The sequence below is a fragment of the Salmo salar genome, chromosome 25 (genome assembly GCF_965601325.2).
Source record: "Salmo salar chromosome 25, fSalSal1, whole genome shotgun sequence".
In the NCBI taxonomy this organism is placed as follows: Eukaryota; Metazoa; Chordata; class Actinopteri; order Salmoniformes; family Salmonidae; genus Salmo; species Salmo salar.
In genome coordinates, this window is record NC_138315.1 from 8825588 (window position 1) to 8840785 (window position 15198).

Consider the following 15198-nt stretch of genomic DNA (forward strand, 5'->3'; position numbering starts at 1 on the left):
ATTAAATGTATAAACATCCTATTGACTGTATAACCATTAACAATTAAACATATCTTTATGTAAATACATTGTTTGAAATAGTTGTTAGAGACAGTTTAGTATAAATAATGCTATCATGTGTTAACATTATTCAGTTAAACGTTACCTTACATAAGGCACTTTTTAATAAACTGCTTATACGATGCCATTAATAGTTTATACTTTCGTTACAGAGATTAGCACTTCATGTAGTGCAACAAAACGGCCATATATTTACCTATTAACTTGTTATTGGTGTACTAATTAAAGCTGGTGTCCATATTATTTTCATCCTCGTCTGTGTAGTAGTTACACACGATATTATCTCTTTCCTCATTACTATTACTGTCACCGATGATAGTAAGATTTGTCCAGGACTCAATTATTCCTTGACTAGCACCATTCATTCTCACTGTCGATTACTCTAATAACTTCTAATAGTAACTGTATCCACTGGCAAATTGGGAGAGAGAGTGAGGTGATTGCCATCTTAGTCAAAAATGTTTTTGTAGCAGTTCTGCCTGCCAGCAGTAATCTTCTCTGATTGTTTGAGAGATTCAAGTGGTTGTCATCGTTAAGTAACATAATAGATGCAAAGCATTAAATATTTCAATTCATTCACTATGAAATTGTAACTTTCCCCCGGAAGCATTTAACTGCAAGGCACTCCCACATCATATGAAGTAACGTGCCTACCTGATTTAGGGGACACAGTGAACAACAGTTTGGCGATGAGGCCAATTTAATTGTAAAACGTTTCCTTGGTGTTAAATATAGTCTGTGAACAAGTATGGGAATGCCATTTTGATTCCCAGTTACATAGTTTTTTAATTTAGCACCTAATAGGAATTGTGTGAGCAATAATAGGACCAAAGTGTAGTTAAAATTTTTTAAGAGATATATCAGTGAAGACCAGTGGTGGAAAAAGTACTCAAATGTCATACTTGAGTAAAAGTAAAGATACCTTAACAGAAAATGACTCAAGTAAAAGTGAAAGTTACCCAGTAAAACACTACCTGAGTAAAAGTCTGAAAGTATCTGGTATTAAATATACTTAAGTACAGTGGTAGAAAAAGTACTCAATCGTCATACTTGAGTAAAAGTACAAAGTAAAAGTAAATGCTATACATCAAATTCCTTATATTACGCAAACCAGACGGCAAGATTTTCTTCTTATTTTTAATTACGGACACACTTGGGCACACTCCAACACTCAGAGATCATTTACAAACACAGTATTTGTGTTTCGTGAGTCTGCCAGATCAGAGGCAGTAGGGTTGACAAAGTGTTATATTGATAGGTGCCCTAATTCTGTCCTGGTTGAGCATTCTAAATGTAATGAGTACTTTTAGGTGTCAGGGAATATGTATGGAGTAAAAAGTACCATATTTTCTTTAGTAACATAGTGGAGTAAAAGTAAAAGTTGTCAAACATATAAATAGTAAATTAAAGTACAGACACCCCAAAAAACTAAGTAAGTAGTACTTTAAAGTATTTTTACTTACACTACCATTCAAAAATTTGGGGTCACTTAGAAATGTCGTTGTTTTTGAAAGAAAATCACATTTTTTGTCCATTAAAAAAACATCAAATTGATCAGAAATACAGTGTAGACATTGTTAATGTTGTAAATGACTATTGTAGCTGGAAACTGAAGATTTGTTATGGAATATCTACATAGGCGTACAGAGGCCCATTATCAGCAACCATCACTCCTGTGTTCCAATAGCACGTTGTGTTAGCTAATCCAAGTTTATCATTTTAAAAGGCTAATTGATCATTAGAAAACCCTTTTGCAATTATGTTAGAACAGCTGAACACACCCACCTTCAGGGAAGTCAACTGATGTTCACCATCTGTGCCCATTCAACATAGGCTAGATTTACGTAGATATTACTTCTAAACAAAAACATTTTAGGGGGTTCTCATAGGCTTACAATGTTGGTTTTGTATTATTTCTTGAAGTTGTCAAAGACTCCAGTCACCAAAGTCATAGACTTTTCTCTCTGTTACCGCACGGCAAGCGGTACCAGAGCGCCATAACAGCTTCTACCCCCAAGTTATAAGACTGCTGGACAATTAATCAAATGGCCACCCAGATTATTTCCATTGATTTGAACAGTCGCTAAGATTATATTTAGTTGTGATTGTTTCAAAATACCTATTTTGAATGATTACCATGGAAGTAATGGTTGAGTCTTACTCGATGGATGGCAAATGTTGCTTTTTTTAAAAATCAAAACATTATGTTCTGTCTTGACTTTGGAAAGAGTAATAGCTACCGGGTCTGAAAAGAGTGTTTGTTGAGAACGCTGTAACACAGTTAACAAATTTCCAAATCTGATGTCTTCTTTTATTGTGATTTATTCAGCGAAGATGCAAATGCAGTTGCATTATTTTTATAAAACCTTTGGTGGCATCCCATAGAATCCGGGGGTCATTGACAGAATTTTACATGATCATTATGAATTCATTTAGTGAAATTTGTAATTGATCACAGAATGTATGATTTTCCAGTAATGAAATGTTGAAACTCCATCTTGTGGCTCTTTTCGGAGATTCATACATTTGAAATAGGCAGTTGTAAGCGTAGTGGTCAGACAAGCTCATATGTGAAATTTCTATTTTCTTAATTAAAGAAAATATAGGTGTCGAAAATAGTATTAAATCGGTTTGTAAGAATAATTGATGCCTGTTTGAGTAGAAAGTGTACTCTTTTGCTTCAGGATTATTCATCATGATATTAATCATCAGAGGATAACTGCCTCAAAACAACGTCATTTAAGTTTTCATTTCCATTGGCTCAGTATGACATGATTGAGGTGCCACAGTGTCCATGATGCTTGACAAACTGAATTATGCCTGCTCCAGTGATTAGGGTGCACAATGAGTAGGGGCTAATGGATGAAACCCCATTTCACGCCTTCATCACTGTAATATGGCCAGCCAACTCCCTGTCCTGTCAGAACCAGACCCCGTAGGGAGGTCACCGGAGCACATACTGTACACTCAATCTGATTCTCACTCTATCCAATTTCAAAGACACAATTAGACCAGTGAAGATGTACGGGCCGACATGTAATTGAGTCCGACCATGAAAATAGCATCTTGTTTTTACACTCCAGGCAATGAGATCATTACACAACAGGGTCAATCAGTTATTACTATGTTTGAGTGTGTTCACTTACTTTAAAATATAACATGAATAAAATAACAATATTGTATCAAATATATTATACTATGATTTCACCTTTATTTAACCAGGTAGGCCAGTTGAGAACAAGTTCTCATTTACAACTGCATCCTGGCCAAGATAAAGCACAGCAGTGCGACAAAAACAACAACACCGAGTCACACATGGGATAAGCAAACCTACAGTCAATAACACAATAGAAAAATCTATGTACAGTGTGTGCAAATGTAGTAAAATGAGGGAGGTAAGGCAATAAATAGGCCATAGTGGCGAAATAATTACAATTTAGCATTAACACTGGAGTGATAGATGTGCAGATGATGATGTGCAAGTAGAGATACTGGGGTGCAAAAGAGCAAAGTTTATATATGATAAGGTTTCAAAAGGGCATGCAAGTCTTAAAATCAATGTGCTACTTTACATCAATGTGTCTTGTGTTAATACAGTAAAAGCATGATGAATGTTGATGGGTCAAAGACGCATAAGGTTTTCAAAGTAGAAAAAAAATAAAACAGCAATTACAATTCTCTAAAATGCTTTTTTATGTTCAATGGAGTGTCACCTATACCCTTATATTAGTTATATTCAAGAATAAAGCCAATAATACATTTTTACTGTGATTCATATGAAATGTAATTCAGTAGAACAAGTGTTGTTGTTTTTTGTTGTAATTTTATGCCCATATTTCATAATCACAAGGTTATATATCCATGCTTAGACTGGCAGAAATATAACTACCCCCCAAAAATGACATTCTATTTTGAATACCACATATTTGATGTATCATGGGTACAACTCAAAATTTGAAGGTTTTTTACAAAAACTATCAGAAAAAATCTATGAAAATATCTTTCACTTCATCCTTTGAGATTTGTTTTTGTTTCTCTGAGTCAACAACACAAAATTATTGTATTTTAATATAAAATACTGGTGTTATACTGTATGACACTATTTTGTTACCCCGAATGACACATATCACTACGGCCCACAAATACTGATTAAATGTGATTCCTTCAGCAATAACAATAATGATCATATTAACTATTATTAGTAGCAGCAATAGTATTTTTCTTTTAGCTATTTTTTAAGATATAAAACTGTAAAAAACAGGATAAGATGTTTAAAATGTGCAGGCTAGCTGAACTTAGATCGCTTCCATACTAGAGAGAGAGAGAGAGAGAGAGAGAAAAATTACCCATACACCACACACATAAAGAACATGGGTTTTACTATGCAACATCATAGTTTAACTGACACATGAGATACAATTTAATTCACGTAGGATTAAATTAGCATTGAACATTTCAAACAAAGCATTCATTAAAACACATTCCATAAACATTGTGCAAAAAAACTGTCGTTTTGCTTAAAATCATCACCAAACAGTGGATATCTTTCTCAAAGTAATATCATGACATTACGTCACATCAGGCATTTGAAAGAAAATACATAAATAATTATCCCACCAACATCAAAACAAAACATTTCTGTATTCTGAACATCAGAATATTAACCAAATCCATTGTCTGAACATCAAATGGAACTCATCAACGTTCTCAAACTGAACTCATCATTCAATAACATCTTTAAAACATGGATTTATTTTTAGATCGCTTGTGTATGTCATTTTCTTGTGTAGGCCTATGTAGTATTCTGTAGCCTAACTGGTGTATAACTTGGAATTTGGAATAATAAAGCTCTGTAAACTTTTCCCAGTCAGAGTTGTAGAGTTTTGAATTCCTTCGTTTTGTAGTAAACAACTCTGGTTCGGAGATTACTGCTTGGACATCCGACTTGAAGTAGTATGTGATGTCCTTAACTTGGGGCCATGCAAATTAATTATTTATTTCAGCTGCTTGTTGCATGCAACTGATTTCCATCTCCTCTCCCACAACCTTCAGAACTTGGCCGACAAATGGCTGGTAATCGACAATTACAAACTTTCCATTTAAGTCCTCTGGTGGTTTCACCATTGTGGACAAGCTGTCTTCTGTTTCTGCATTTTGCTTCTGAAAGTCCACCTCTGTTGGAGCATTGCACTCACAGGCAATGCGTGCTCGGGAGCAGAAGCAGGACACCTCCTGATGGTGGATCTTTCCAGGTTCCTTTGCGATGATCTGGTGGATTTTTAAGGTTCCTTTGGCAGCTGGCAACTCATTTGGAACTGCTTAATCAAATCGGTTGATCTCATCTTCAGCAATCCAGAAGTACTTTACACGTGAATTTGTTTTCTCCAGCATGGTGTAGAGGTCCTTTGGGCTCTGGAGGTCACCACCATTTTTTGACAAACTCATCTGCACAACGTTTCACGGAACCACCAAACCCAATGGGTGCACCTTTTCCGTGGGACTTTTCAGAAAAATTCCACGTTACCTTTTTGAAACCCATGAGAAACGGCACCGTGCTCAGTAGGTAGAAATTATTTGCATTTCTATATTGCGTGACGGGGACTTCACTCATGCAGTGTAGTGTGGTCAGGGATGTTTTTTTCCTTCTTATTATCCAAAACTGGCTTCAGATCAGCCCACACGGCATGCTCGTCATGCAGAAGGGACTCTGAAACGGAGACATAGGATTGGCATTCCTGTGATGTGTACACAACACTTGTGTATACAGTTGCCTGCTTACGGCTGCCCCCAAAACGAAAAGCCTGAACCTCTGTATGCAGCTGACACGCATCATTTTCATAAAAGTCCATGTGGATTACAACCTCGTGTTCTTTAAGTGTGTCTTTTAAGTTTCGGCACTGCTCAACTTGGTGCAGCCAGTTAAACTGCAGGTACACACATGCAATTTCAGCTACACAAAATAGCTACATAAAATGCCCATCAAACTACTTCAATTCAAACTTGTACAGTCTCAATTTTTCATAAAGTTCCCCAAATGTGAAGCAATTATTAACTAATATAATTCAAAATATTTTTTTTATCCAGAATTGTGTGTGTGTGTAATATTATATTAACTAATATATTCCATCAGTTATACCTTAACTGCAGTTCAATAAAACATTAACTACAGTATAATAGTGCAACTTAATGTTAAGTGTTATCCACCCAGCTTTATATCCTATTATATCCTATTCTGTTGCTGACAGTAGCATGAAACCATGAAAACAATACCTTGCTTTTCTTCTGGCTAGTCTTTCCTCCCTAGCAACTGGATCTGCATTTAATATTTTGTCTGTGCCGTGCAGCCCTTTCCTTATAAGACAACGGCATCTACAGTATAAAGATAATGTGCCTTGAAATACGTTAAAATGCCATGAAATAGTTTGAAATGCTAATATTCAGTATTCATACAACAAGTAATTATGAATTGCATGATTAAATGTTGTAAACTAGTGAAAACATGGGATAACAAACTACTGTCATTCAGCATAACGGGTGACATTGTGGTATAACATGAAACTTTTGTTGTGCTGAAGGACAAAAGTGTGATACTGAAGAATGGATTTCACGCATAAACATATTTAACAGGAAGTTCCTTGGCCACCTATATAAAGTAATGACCTATAAAGATTATCCTTACTTTTCATATTTAATATAGCTTTTTATAAAATAATAACATTAAAAGTATATTTTCTGTGTTGTTCTGAAGGACATGTGGATGTTACTAGAGGGTGAAAAGGTGAAATCATCAAATATTTCAAAGAGATTTACTCACCTCATCACTTTGATAGAGGGTCTTCAATAGGTATTATTTGTGATGTCACATGATTACCATCATATGATATTCTTTAAAATGGCGTTTTACCTTTGCTATATTGAATGACATTGATGAAGCGCAGAAGTCCGGGCAAAAGCTATTGAAGTTTTATTTAAATTTTTTAGATGCAGTGTGTCGTCTATTATTCTATGTGTTGTTGCAAACACTAACACAATTATGCCATGGGTGTTCATTTATATTTTTAGGATGAATTTCTACATTTTAAAAACACTTTTGTCATTAGAATTTTAACCCGGACTGTTACACTGAAGGACATTTTGACACTTTAGAGCTCAATAACTCCCTTAATGTAATAGTTTGCAACACAAACATTTCTGGGTCAAAAGAAGGGTAAGTGATGAGTGATTTAATATTATATTTCTACATATTTATCTTTTTATGTTAAATGACTGGCCTTCGGACACCAAATTTACACGTCTCGTCTTTGACCCTGATACTACAGCACCGTGTTACAGGTAAGTGGCTAGAAATGGTAGCACTGTGCCCTCTGAGACTCAAATCATCAGGCTGATGGCATTAGTTATTCTCTCAGATTAGTTTGTGAAAAAAACACTGTTCTAGACCGGCTGATGAATTCTTCCTGCCCCACCTTACCGGGAGGCTGATAAATTACTGAAGCTACTGGCTAAATTACAGTCATGCTAATGGAACCTTATGTAGTCAAGCCCTTTGTCATGAAAAGGGGGAGCAGATGGTACAAAGCATGACACAGGATAAATCATCTCACACAATGAACACTAGACTGGAAAATGAGGGTTTGATGAACATCTACATAATTTATATTGCAGCAAATTCGGGAGGTAGCCCAGACTAGAATTTCAACCCAGGACCAGCAATTGTCAACCAGGGACTGCTTTACAGTTTTTCCCAAAATTGCACTTTCTCCATGACACTGTTAATTTATTTTGACAATAGACATGTACTTAACCTTACTATGCTCCAGCAACTCACCAATGCTTCAAGTCCCCAAGACATATCTCCGTACTATGGGGGACCAAGCCTTCTACTCCCTTGCCCCTCGCTTATGGAAGGCTCTCCCTGAACATCTGAGAGCTGCTCCATCAATCAGAACTTTTAAAATGGGCCTTACAACATATTTCTACAGACTGTCCTTTTAGCACCTATTCTACTACTGTACTTCTATTTCCTGTCTTGATTCTAAAAAGTTTTTATACTGAACAAAAATATATACGCAACATGCTACAATTTAAAAGATTTTACTGAGATACAGTTCATATAAGGAAATCAGTTAATTGAAATAAATTAATTAGACCCTAATCTATGGATTTCACATGACTGTTGGTCACAGATACACGCCCCTATCTTTTTCTTAAGGTATCATAAAAACAGTATCTGATGTGACCAGCATTTGCCTCATGCAGCGTGACACATCTCCTTCGCATAGAGTTGATCAGGCTGTTGATTGTGGCCTGTGGAATGTTGTCCCAATCCTCTTCAATGGCTGTGCAAATTTGCTGGATATTGACGGGAACTGGAACACGCTGTCGTAAACATCGATTCAGAGCATTCCAAACATACTCAATGGGTGACATGTCTGAGTATGCAGGCCATGGAAGAACTGGGACATTTTCAGCTTCCAGGAATTGTGTACAGATCCTTGCAACATGGGTGCCGTGCATTATCATGCTGAAACATAAGGTGATGGCAGCGGATGAATGGCACGACAATGGGTCTCAGGATCTCGTCACGGTATCTCTGTGCATTCAAAATGCCATTGATAAAATGCTATTGTGTTCATTGTCCTTAGCTTATGCCTGCCCATACCATAACGCCACCGCCACCATGGGGCACTCTGTTTACAATGTTGACATCAGCAAACCACTCGCCCCCACGACGCCATACACGCTGTCTGCCATCTGCCTGGTACAGTTGAAAACGGGATTTATCTGTGAAGAGCACACTTTTCCAGTGTGCCAGTGGCCATAAACGGTGAGAATTTGCCCACTAAAGTTGATTACGACGCCAAACTGCAGTCAGGTCAAGACCCTGGTGAGGACGACGAGCACGCTGATGAGCTTCCCTGAGACGGTTTCTGACAGTTTGTGCAGAAATTATTTGGTTGTGCAAAACCAGCTTTCTGGGTGGCTGGTCTCAGATGATCCCGCAGGTGAAGAAGCCGGATGTGGATGTCCTGGGCTGGCGTGGTTATACGTGGTCTGCGGTTGCGAGAGCGAGAGCGGTTGGACATACTGCCAATTTCTTGTGTTGTGTGACAAAACTGCACATTTTAGAGTGACCTGTTATTGTCCCCAGCACAAGGTGCACCTGTGTAATGGGCATCCTGTTTAATCAGCTTCTTGATATGCCACACCTGTCAGGTGGATAGATTATCTTGGCAAAGGAGAAATGTTCTCTAACAGGGATGTAAACAAATTTGTACACAACATCTGGGTGAAATAAGCTCTTTGTGTGTTTGGAACATTTCTGGGATCTTTTATTTCAGCTCATTACATGTTGCGTTTATATTTTTGTTCAGTGTATTTTATGTAATTTTTTTTAATCATTATTTACATTTTTGTCTATGTAGAGCATTAAGATAACACTGTAATGAAGTGTTATACAAATGAAATGTATTATTATTTTTACATTCTGATTGCAACACAAACTCAAGGATGCTATGTTGCAATACTAGCTGTTGAATACAACAACACCGCTTTAAAAACAAATACACATAATTACATATGAATCACTTTCAAAGTGCCACTTGTCAAGTGGCAGCAGACCAGCCAGGCACTGAAATTCCTACCTTGCAATCAGTTGAAGGACAGCTCTTCAAGCACTGCTCAGTGAGCTGTTGTACCTTCAAGTAGTGATCACTGGTCTAGTAGTGAAATGGAAGCCACGATGGCATAACCAATTGTGGAGATTGTTGTTGTCTGAAAGGGCTGTGATGGTATTTAGGAATGGAGAAGCCTTAGGATGTACATGAACAAAGTAACTAAAGAAGCTACACATTTCTAAGGCGAATCCAATGATGATTTAGCATATACCTGGTTTCTTAGCGTACACGATATGGTTAGCGTATATGCTACTGTAGGCCTATATTTTATAACTGGACATTCTGCAAATGTATATCACTTATATAACTGTTGATTTAGATGAATAATATATAATAGCTATAATATATATGATATATGATATAATTATATTTAATACATAATAGATGACACACATAAATGTACAAATGCAAGGGTATGTTGTCTGTGTTCTAAATATTAATATGTATACACTGAATGGTTCAAGTAGGTGGTTGAGAGGAGCAGAGTGCAGTATTGAGGAGAGATGAGGTTACACATTCTCTCAGTTTACATTATCATGTGCCAAATTGAAGTAAATCTGCCCATTTTCAATTTGATAACACAAGTACCCCCAGCGAGATCTACTGTACCATTAATAGAGTAATTTTCATCTTAATATATCATACTGTTGGGTTCTGAAAATATGAAATATACTTATTCAGGTCACTGAGGGAGAGAGGGGAATGTATAACGTTTACATTCTGTCCGGATATATTATTGTTAGCCATCAAGGATTCTATGGGAGGAGAAGAGATACTCTGGTACAAGTCAACATGACAGCCGTGAGTTGGGGAGGAGTGAGCAAAGTCAGGTCAGATGAGGTGAGGAAGAACAGATATCACTAAAGTTCTGTCTAGCAAAAGAGATGCATTTTCTTTTCAGATGTGTAGAAGGAGACTCAGTATAAGAGAAAGGATTAAATATCAGTGCTTGTGTGAATACGTCTTATGCAGCTGTAGGACCCAATGGGTGAATAAACTTGGTTTAAGCTTTACTAATTGTCTGTGAAATTTTATAAGGTTCATTTAGAACCTAACAATACATTATATTCACGTTGACTTCCGATACTCTTTGCCATGTATTATTTGCTGTTGGGATAAACTATTGCCTGGAAACCCTGTAACCAATTTAGAGCAAACACTTCACATGTGCATGTTGACTTGTCTGCACGCAGCCACACATATTAATCATTATAGTCAATGTTAAGATGGATTACAGGCCTCCAATTCTAGACCAATGTCTCTGTCAACAAATGTACAGTATACAAGGCTTCCTGCTTCCAGCACCCGAGAACTTTACATTCATTCAAGACATGAGAAAATACAATAATACGGTCCAGAACTAATGAAGAAATAACTCTGCATACTTAATGTGTATACACACTTCAATGTTGTGTGGTATTTCTTTCTATCCACGTGACATCAATATAACAACTACAGGCGTGTTCTTCATGTGAGTTCCCTTGAGATTCTCTGTGGACAGTAATGGCACAGACCACCCCAAACAGAAGACGTATGTGTGAAATAAATCATTTGAATGGTCATAACATTTAAAAATGGTGTCGTGGAGTCAATCGGAGCTTGGGGCCCGAGAGTGGCGTTTCCACTGTTAAGTAAACAGAGGAGTTAGACAGACTCTCAACACACCACAGGTCCCAGAGTGGTGTGGTGAAAAAAAAACATTCTGGGGCCCATCGTTTTTCCTGATCAGGTAACCTAAGCAGGTAAAACTACGGACATTATATGGTATGGCGTGACTAATCTGTTGTAAAAAGGTTTAAAATGGGCTATGATAGAACCAGAGTTTTTCTTATCAGGTTACATGGATTTTTAAAAAATCCTGGAAAAACTCCTGGCCTTGGAGAGGATGAAAAACCTGTCAAACTGCAGCAACAGTACTTTTTAAAGGACTAGGGGGTTTCCTATACAGACACAGAGAAAGCAACATGATTGGACAATAGAACTAACAGAGCTTTCTTTATGCAGATTGGCATAGTGTAGCCCTGACATATGCAACTGTAGGCCTAATAAGAAATTGACTTACAGTCTATGTCAGCTATTGTTTTCATAGATTAATTCCAGTTAATACTTTTAGATTGAAAACGGTAGGTAGCCTAGTCAGCCCACGTTTGAATATAAACCAAATTCAAACTTGAGCTGACAAAATGTTTCTTTGTCCCGTTGATGTTCCATCTACTTTTAAAGCACTCTAATTCTATCGGGTTGGTCTTTACCTCCTTTCAAGAGTAATGAGACCTTCTTTTCCAGGTAAGCACTTTTCGTTTTGCTTTCTTTTATCTCAGCATTGAATTCAAACGCCTTAGATGCTTTCGTGATCATGAGAATGTTCTGTTTGATTTGAGAGTTAATGTCCTCAAGTGTTTTGTCTTGCTTATCGACCCTGTCTGTGAGCATGTTATCTCCAAGTAGTGTTAAATTGCAAATCTTGTCTACTTTTGGTTCATTTTCATCTCTTTCCCCGGGTTTGCCTTTATCTTTGGGTTGTGGTCTTTAATGGGTGAAACGTGAGAGGAATCCCTGCGTCTGTCTTTTGGTCCTGATGAGGAGGGGGTAGCCAGGACATAGTAGTGGTCAGATGCTTTTGCTCTGTAGCCTTAGCGTTGTTGCCATGGTTGTTGCTAGCTCCTTTGACACTAGCTTTCAGAGCACCGGATCCTGAGGAAAATGTTGACATTGACATTCTCTTCTAGGACAATAACCAACAGTATAGTGACTAATATGTATTTTATATTTACAGTATTTTGAATTGAGAGAAGTTCAGGTTGTAAATATAAATTGAGAGACTTCGCTAACTAGCTCTTTGAAGTTTGCGTGCTTAGGTCGTCATCTTGACGAAATACCCAATACCGGAGGAAAGTGAAGCGAGCGCCTTGAGCTTTGTGCGTTGTGTCCAGCATGCACGACCTGTGATTTCCGTGAATCTGATTGGTCAAGACACAGCAAAGAGCTTGCAGCAGCACTTCGATTTGAAGCACTCCAATGTGAAGGACAGAGAAATTGCGCTCGAGTTGTGAGTTGACAAATCATGAGGCAAATCGAACAAAAAAACAACACTTTGGCCATCTTTTAAACGCTTTGCGACAATATATTTTATTAACCTAAATCAAAATCGGCACACATTTTCCGGTGGCCCTGTCACAACAGCTACACTGTCTACCAGTTGGAATGCAATGGTGTACACGCCCTGTGTAACACAAACATGCACACGGACACACACACATTGTGGCCATCAGTTGGCTAAACAAAATGTATCATCATCCTTTCAAAATTTCAATCAGTAACATCTTAGATATTTTAGGTAGAATGTAAAAGTGTCAACTTACCTAGAAAAAGGATGGTTTGCTTCTTGGCGGCTTTGACCCTGGCACTCTCGTGTTTTGGCTTGTCCTCTACTCCGTTGACCCCTCTTCCTATGGGCCCCATGGTTTTCTGAAGGACCAAGATCATGGCCCGACACATAACCCCCACGCTGACCAGCACCACCATGTACACAATGAACGCCACAAAGATACTGGCCCTGTACATCCCCCACTGGTTTCTCAGGTTGGTACAGAACGTCAGGTTCTGGACGGGCATGATGGCTCGCTCTGGGACATGACCCTCCATTCCTGTGACGAACAGCAGCGGGAGGGCTACGAACACGGACGTGACCCAGGCAAGAGCGATGAGACTCCCTGTTGTTCGCTCTCTGCCCAGGGCCTTGAAGCGGAACGGGTGGCAAATGGCAATGTAGCGTTCAAAGCTGAGCGTCGCCACGTTCAAGATGGTGGCGTAACTGCAGGCCTCGAACAGGAAGTTGTAGATCTTGCAGGAAGCGTCACCCGAGGCTGAGGTGAAGGGGAACCACGTGGCACTGTAGAGCTCTACGGGCATTCCTATGAGGAGGACCAGAAGGTCGGAACATGCCAGGCTCACCATGTGGTCTGTCACGTACTTTTGCAGGTAGCCATTCTGCCGCAGCACCTGTGTCACCCGAATGGTGATTCCATTTCCCACGATGCCTGTGAGCAGGATGAGGCTGTACAGGACAGTGAGGAAGACTTTGATGGGATAGTTGGGCTCCAGCTCCTTCCAGTCTTTCTCCTCGGCTATCTCGGCCTCCCCCTCATTCATGGTTACTGAGTTTCGATTTCCAGATATAGATTTTTTCCTAGCGTATCAGTTCAGCAGGGCAGAGTCTGTAATAGAGCCCAGAGGAAATCCAAACAGCCAGGGAGAGATTTATTTTTCAGAGATAAAATAATATATTTCTGACACCCTCGTCCAAAACCGTGGTCAACTGTAAAAGTAGATTAACTTAACACAGACCTCTTGGTTGCCCAGATAAACCATATCACAGAAGAATATTAGGATCCCATTAGACATACCAGAAAGTTTCTTCCTCGTTTTAGCTTCTTTGAAACACACGGCTCAACATGGCAGGACTACCTATTACTGGCCTGAAGTCTGAGTTTTGTACCATCGGCCGTCCTTACAGTTCTTCATCCAGAAAGTATTGGATTTACTCCTTTGCTTGTGCCATGCTTCAAGCTGCACCCTGACAGCAGGCACTGATTTTCTCCTATCTCCTCTCTCCTACCAGTTAAAAATTAAACTTCAGAGCAAGGGAGAGAGAGAGCACGGCCCTGTTCTGTTATCACTACTCAAGTGCAGTATGAACCCTGGCTCTACTTCAGGGAGAAGGATGATTGTGTGTAGGCGGGACCAAGGGTTACTACACATCTCTTTAGTCATACAGAGGTGTGGCCCTTCCCGAATATTATCAACTCCTATTTGGATGAATATAATATGTGCCAGAACTAAAAAATGTAACTTTGCTACATGGCACATTTATTCAAACACTATTCTTAGGCTTATTTACACAAATTAAAACTATTTCAGAATATACTAATTACTTTCACACTCTTCCACATGCCTTCTAAGAAAACAGAAGTGGTGAAATAACTTCACTGTGTAGGATGAATGTAACAAAAGGCATACCGGTACATGGAAGTTCAAAAGTTCGAATGGAGGAAGTTGTATTGAAATTAGCCAGACATGACTGAATTAAAGTGCACACATTTTCTATTGAGGCTGTATCAAGTGCATATCATTTGATATTAACAATGAGCTGGCTCCAGACAGGAAGTAAATCAAACAAATACTAACACTTTGATTTAAGACAGGAAAAGTGACTGTATCCATTCTATGAAAACGTGGCCTGCAATCTGCTCTGATTTCACAAATGCATATTCCACAACAATTTGAGGTGGGTAAAGTTATAAAGCAGGTTTTACAAATCTGATTAGAGCACAGACTTGATTGGTTGAGTGCCAATCTCTGTGTCCTCAAAAGCTCTCAGGCAGATAAAGCATGATAACCCAGGCCTATCTGCATGACAAAGCGTTGTCAGGCAGGTGCACTCTCAACAGCAAAGCTAGCT

General features: G+C 38.5%; 1 protein-coding gene across 1 annotated transcript in view; it reads right to left on the reverse strand.

Annotated features, from left to right (window-relative positions):
• Nucleotides 1-14434, reverse strand: part of LOC106586109 (G-protein coupled receptor 39) — a 63642-nt gene extending 49208 nt beyond the window's left edge. Inside the window, exons 1-2 of the mRNA XM_014172979.3 lie at nucleotides 14144-14434; nucleotides 13100-13954 (exon numbers count right to left, since the gene is read on the reverse strand). Of these exons, the coding sequence (XP_014028454.1) occupies nucleotides 13100-13889 (790 nt within the window). The 5' untranslated portion in view covers nucleotides 13890-13954; nucleotides 14144-14434. The remainder of the gene's footprint in view (nucleotides 1-13099; nucleotides 13955-14143) is intronic.
• Nucleotides 14435-15198: the final 764 nt, after the last annotated feature.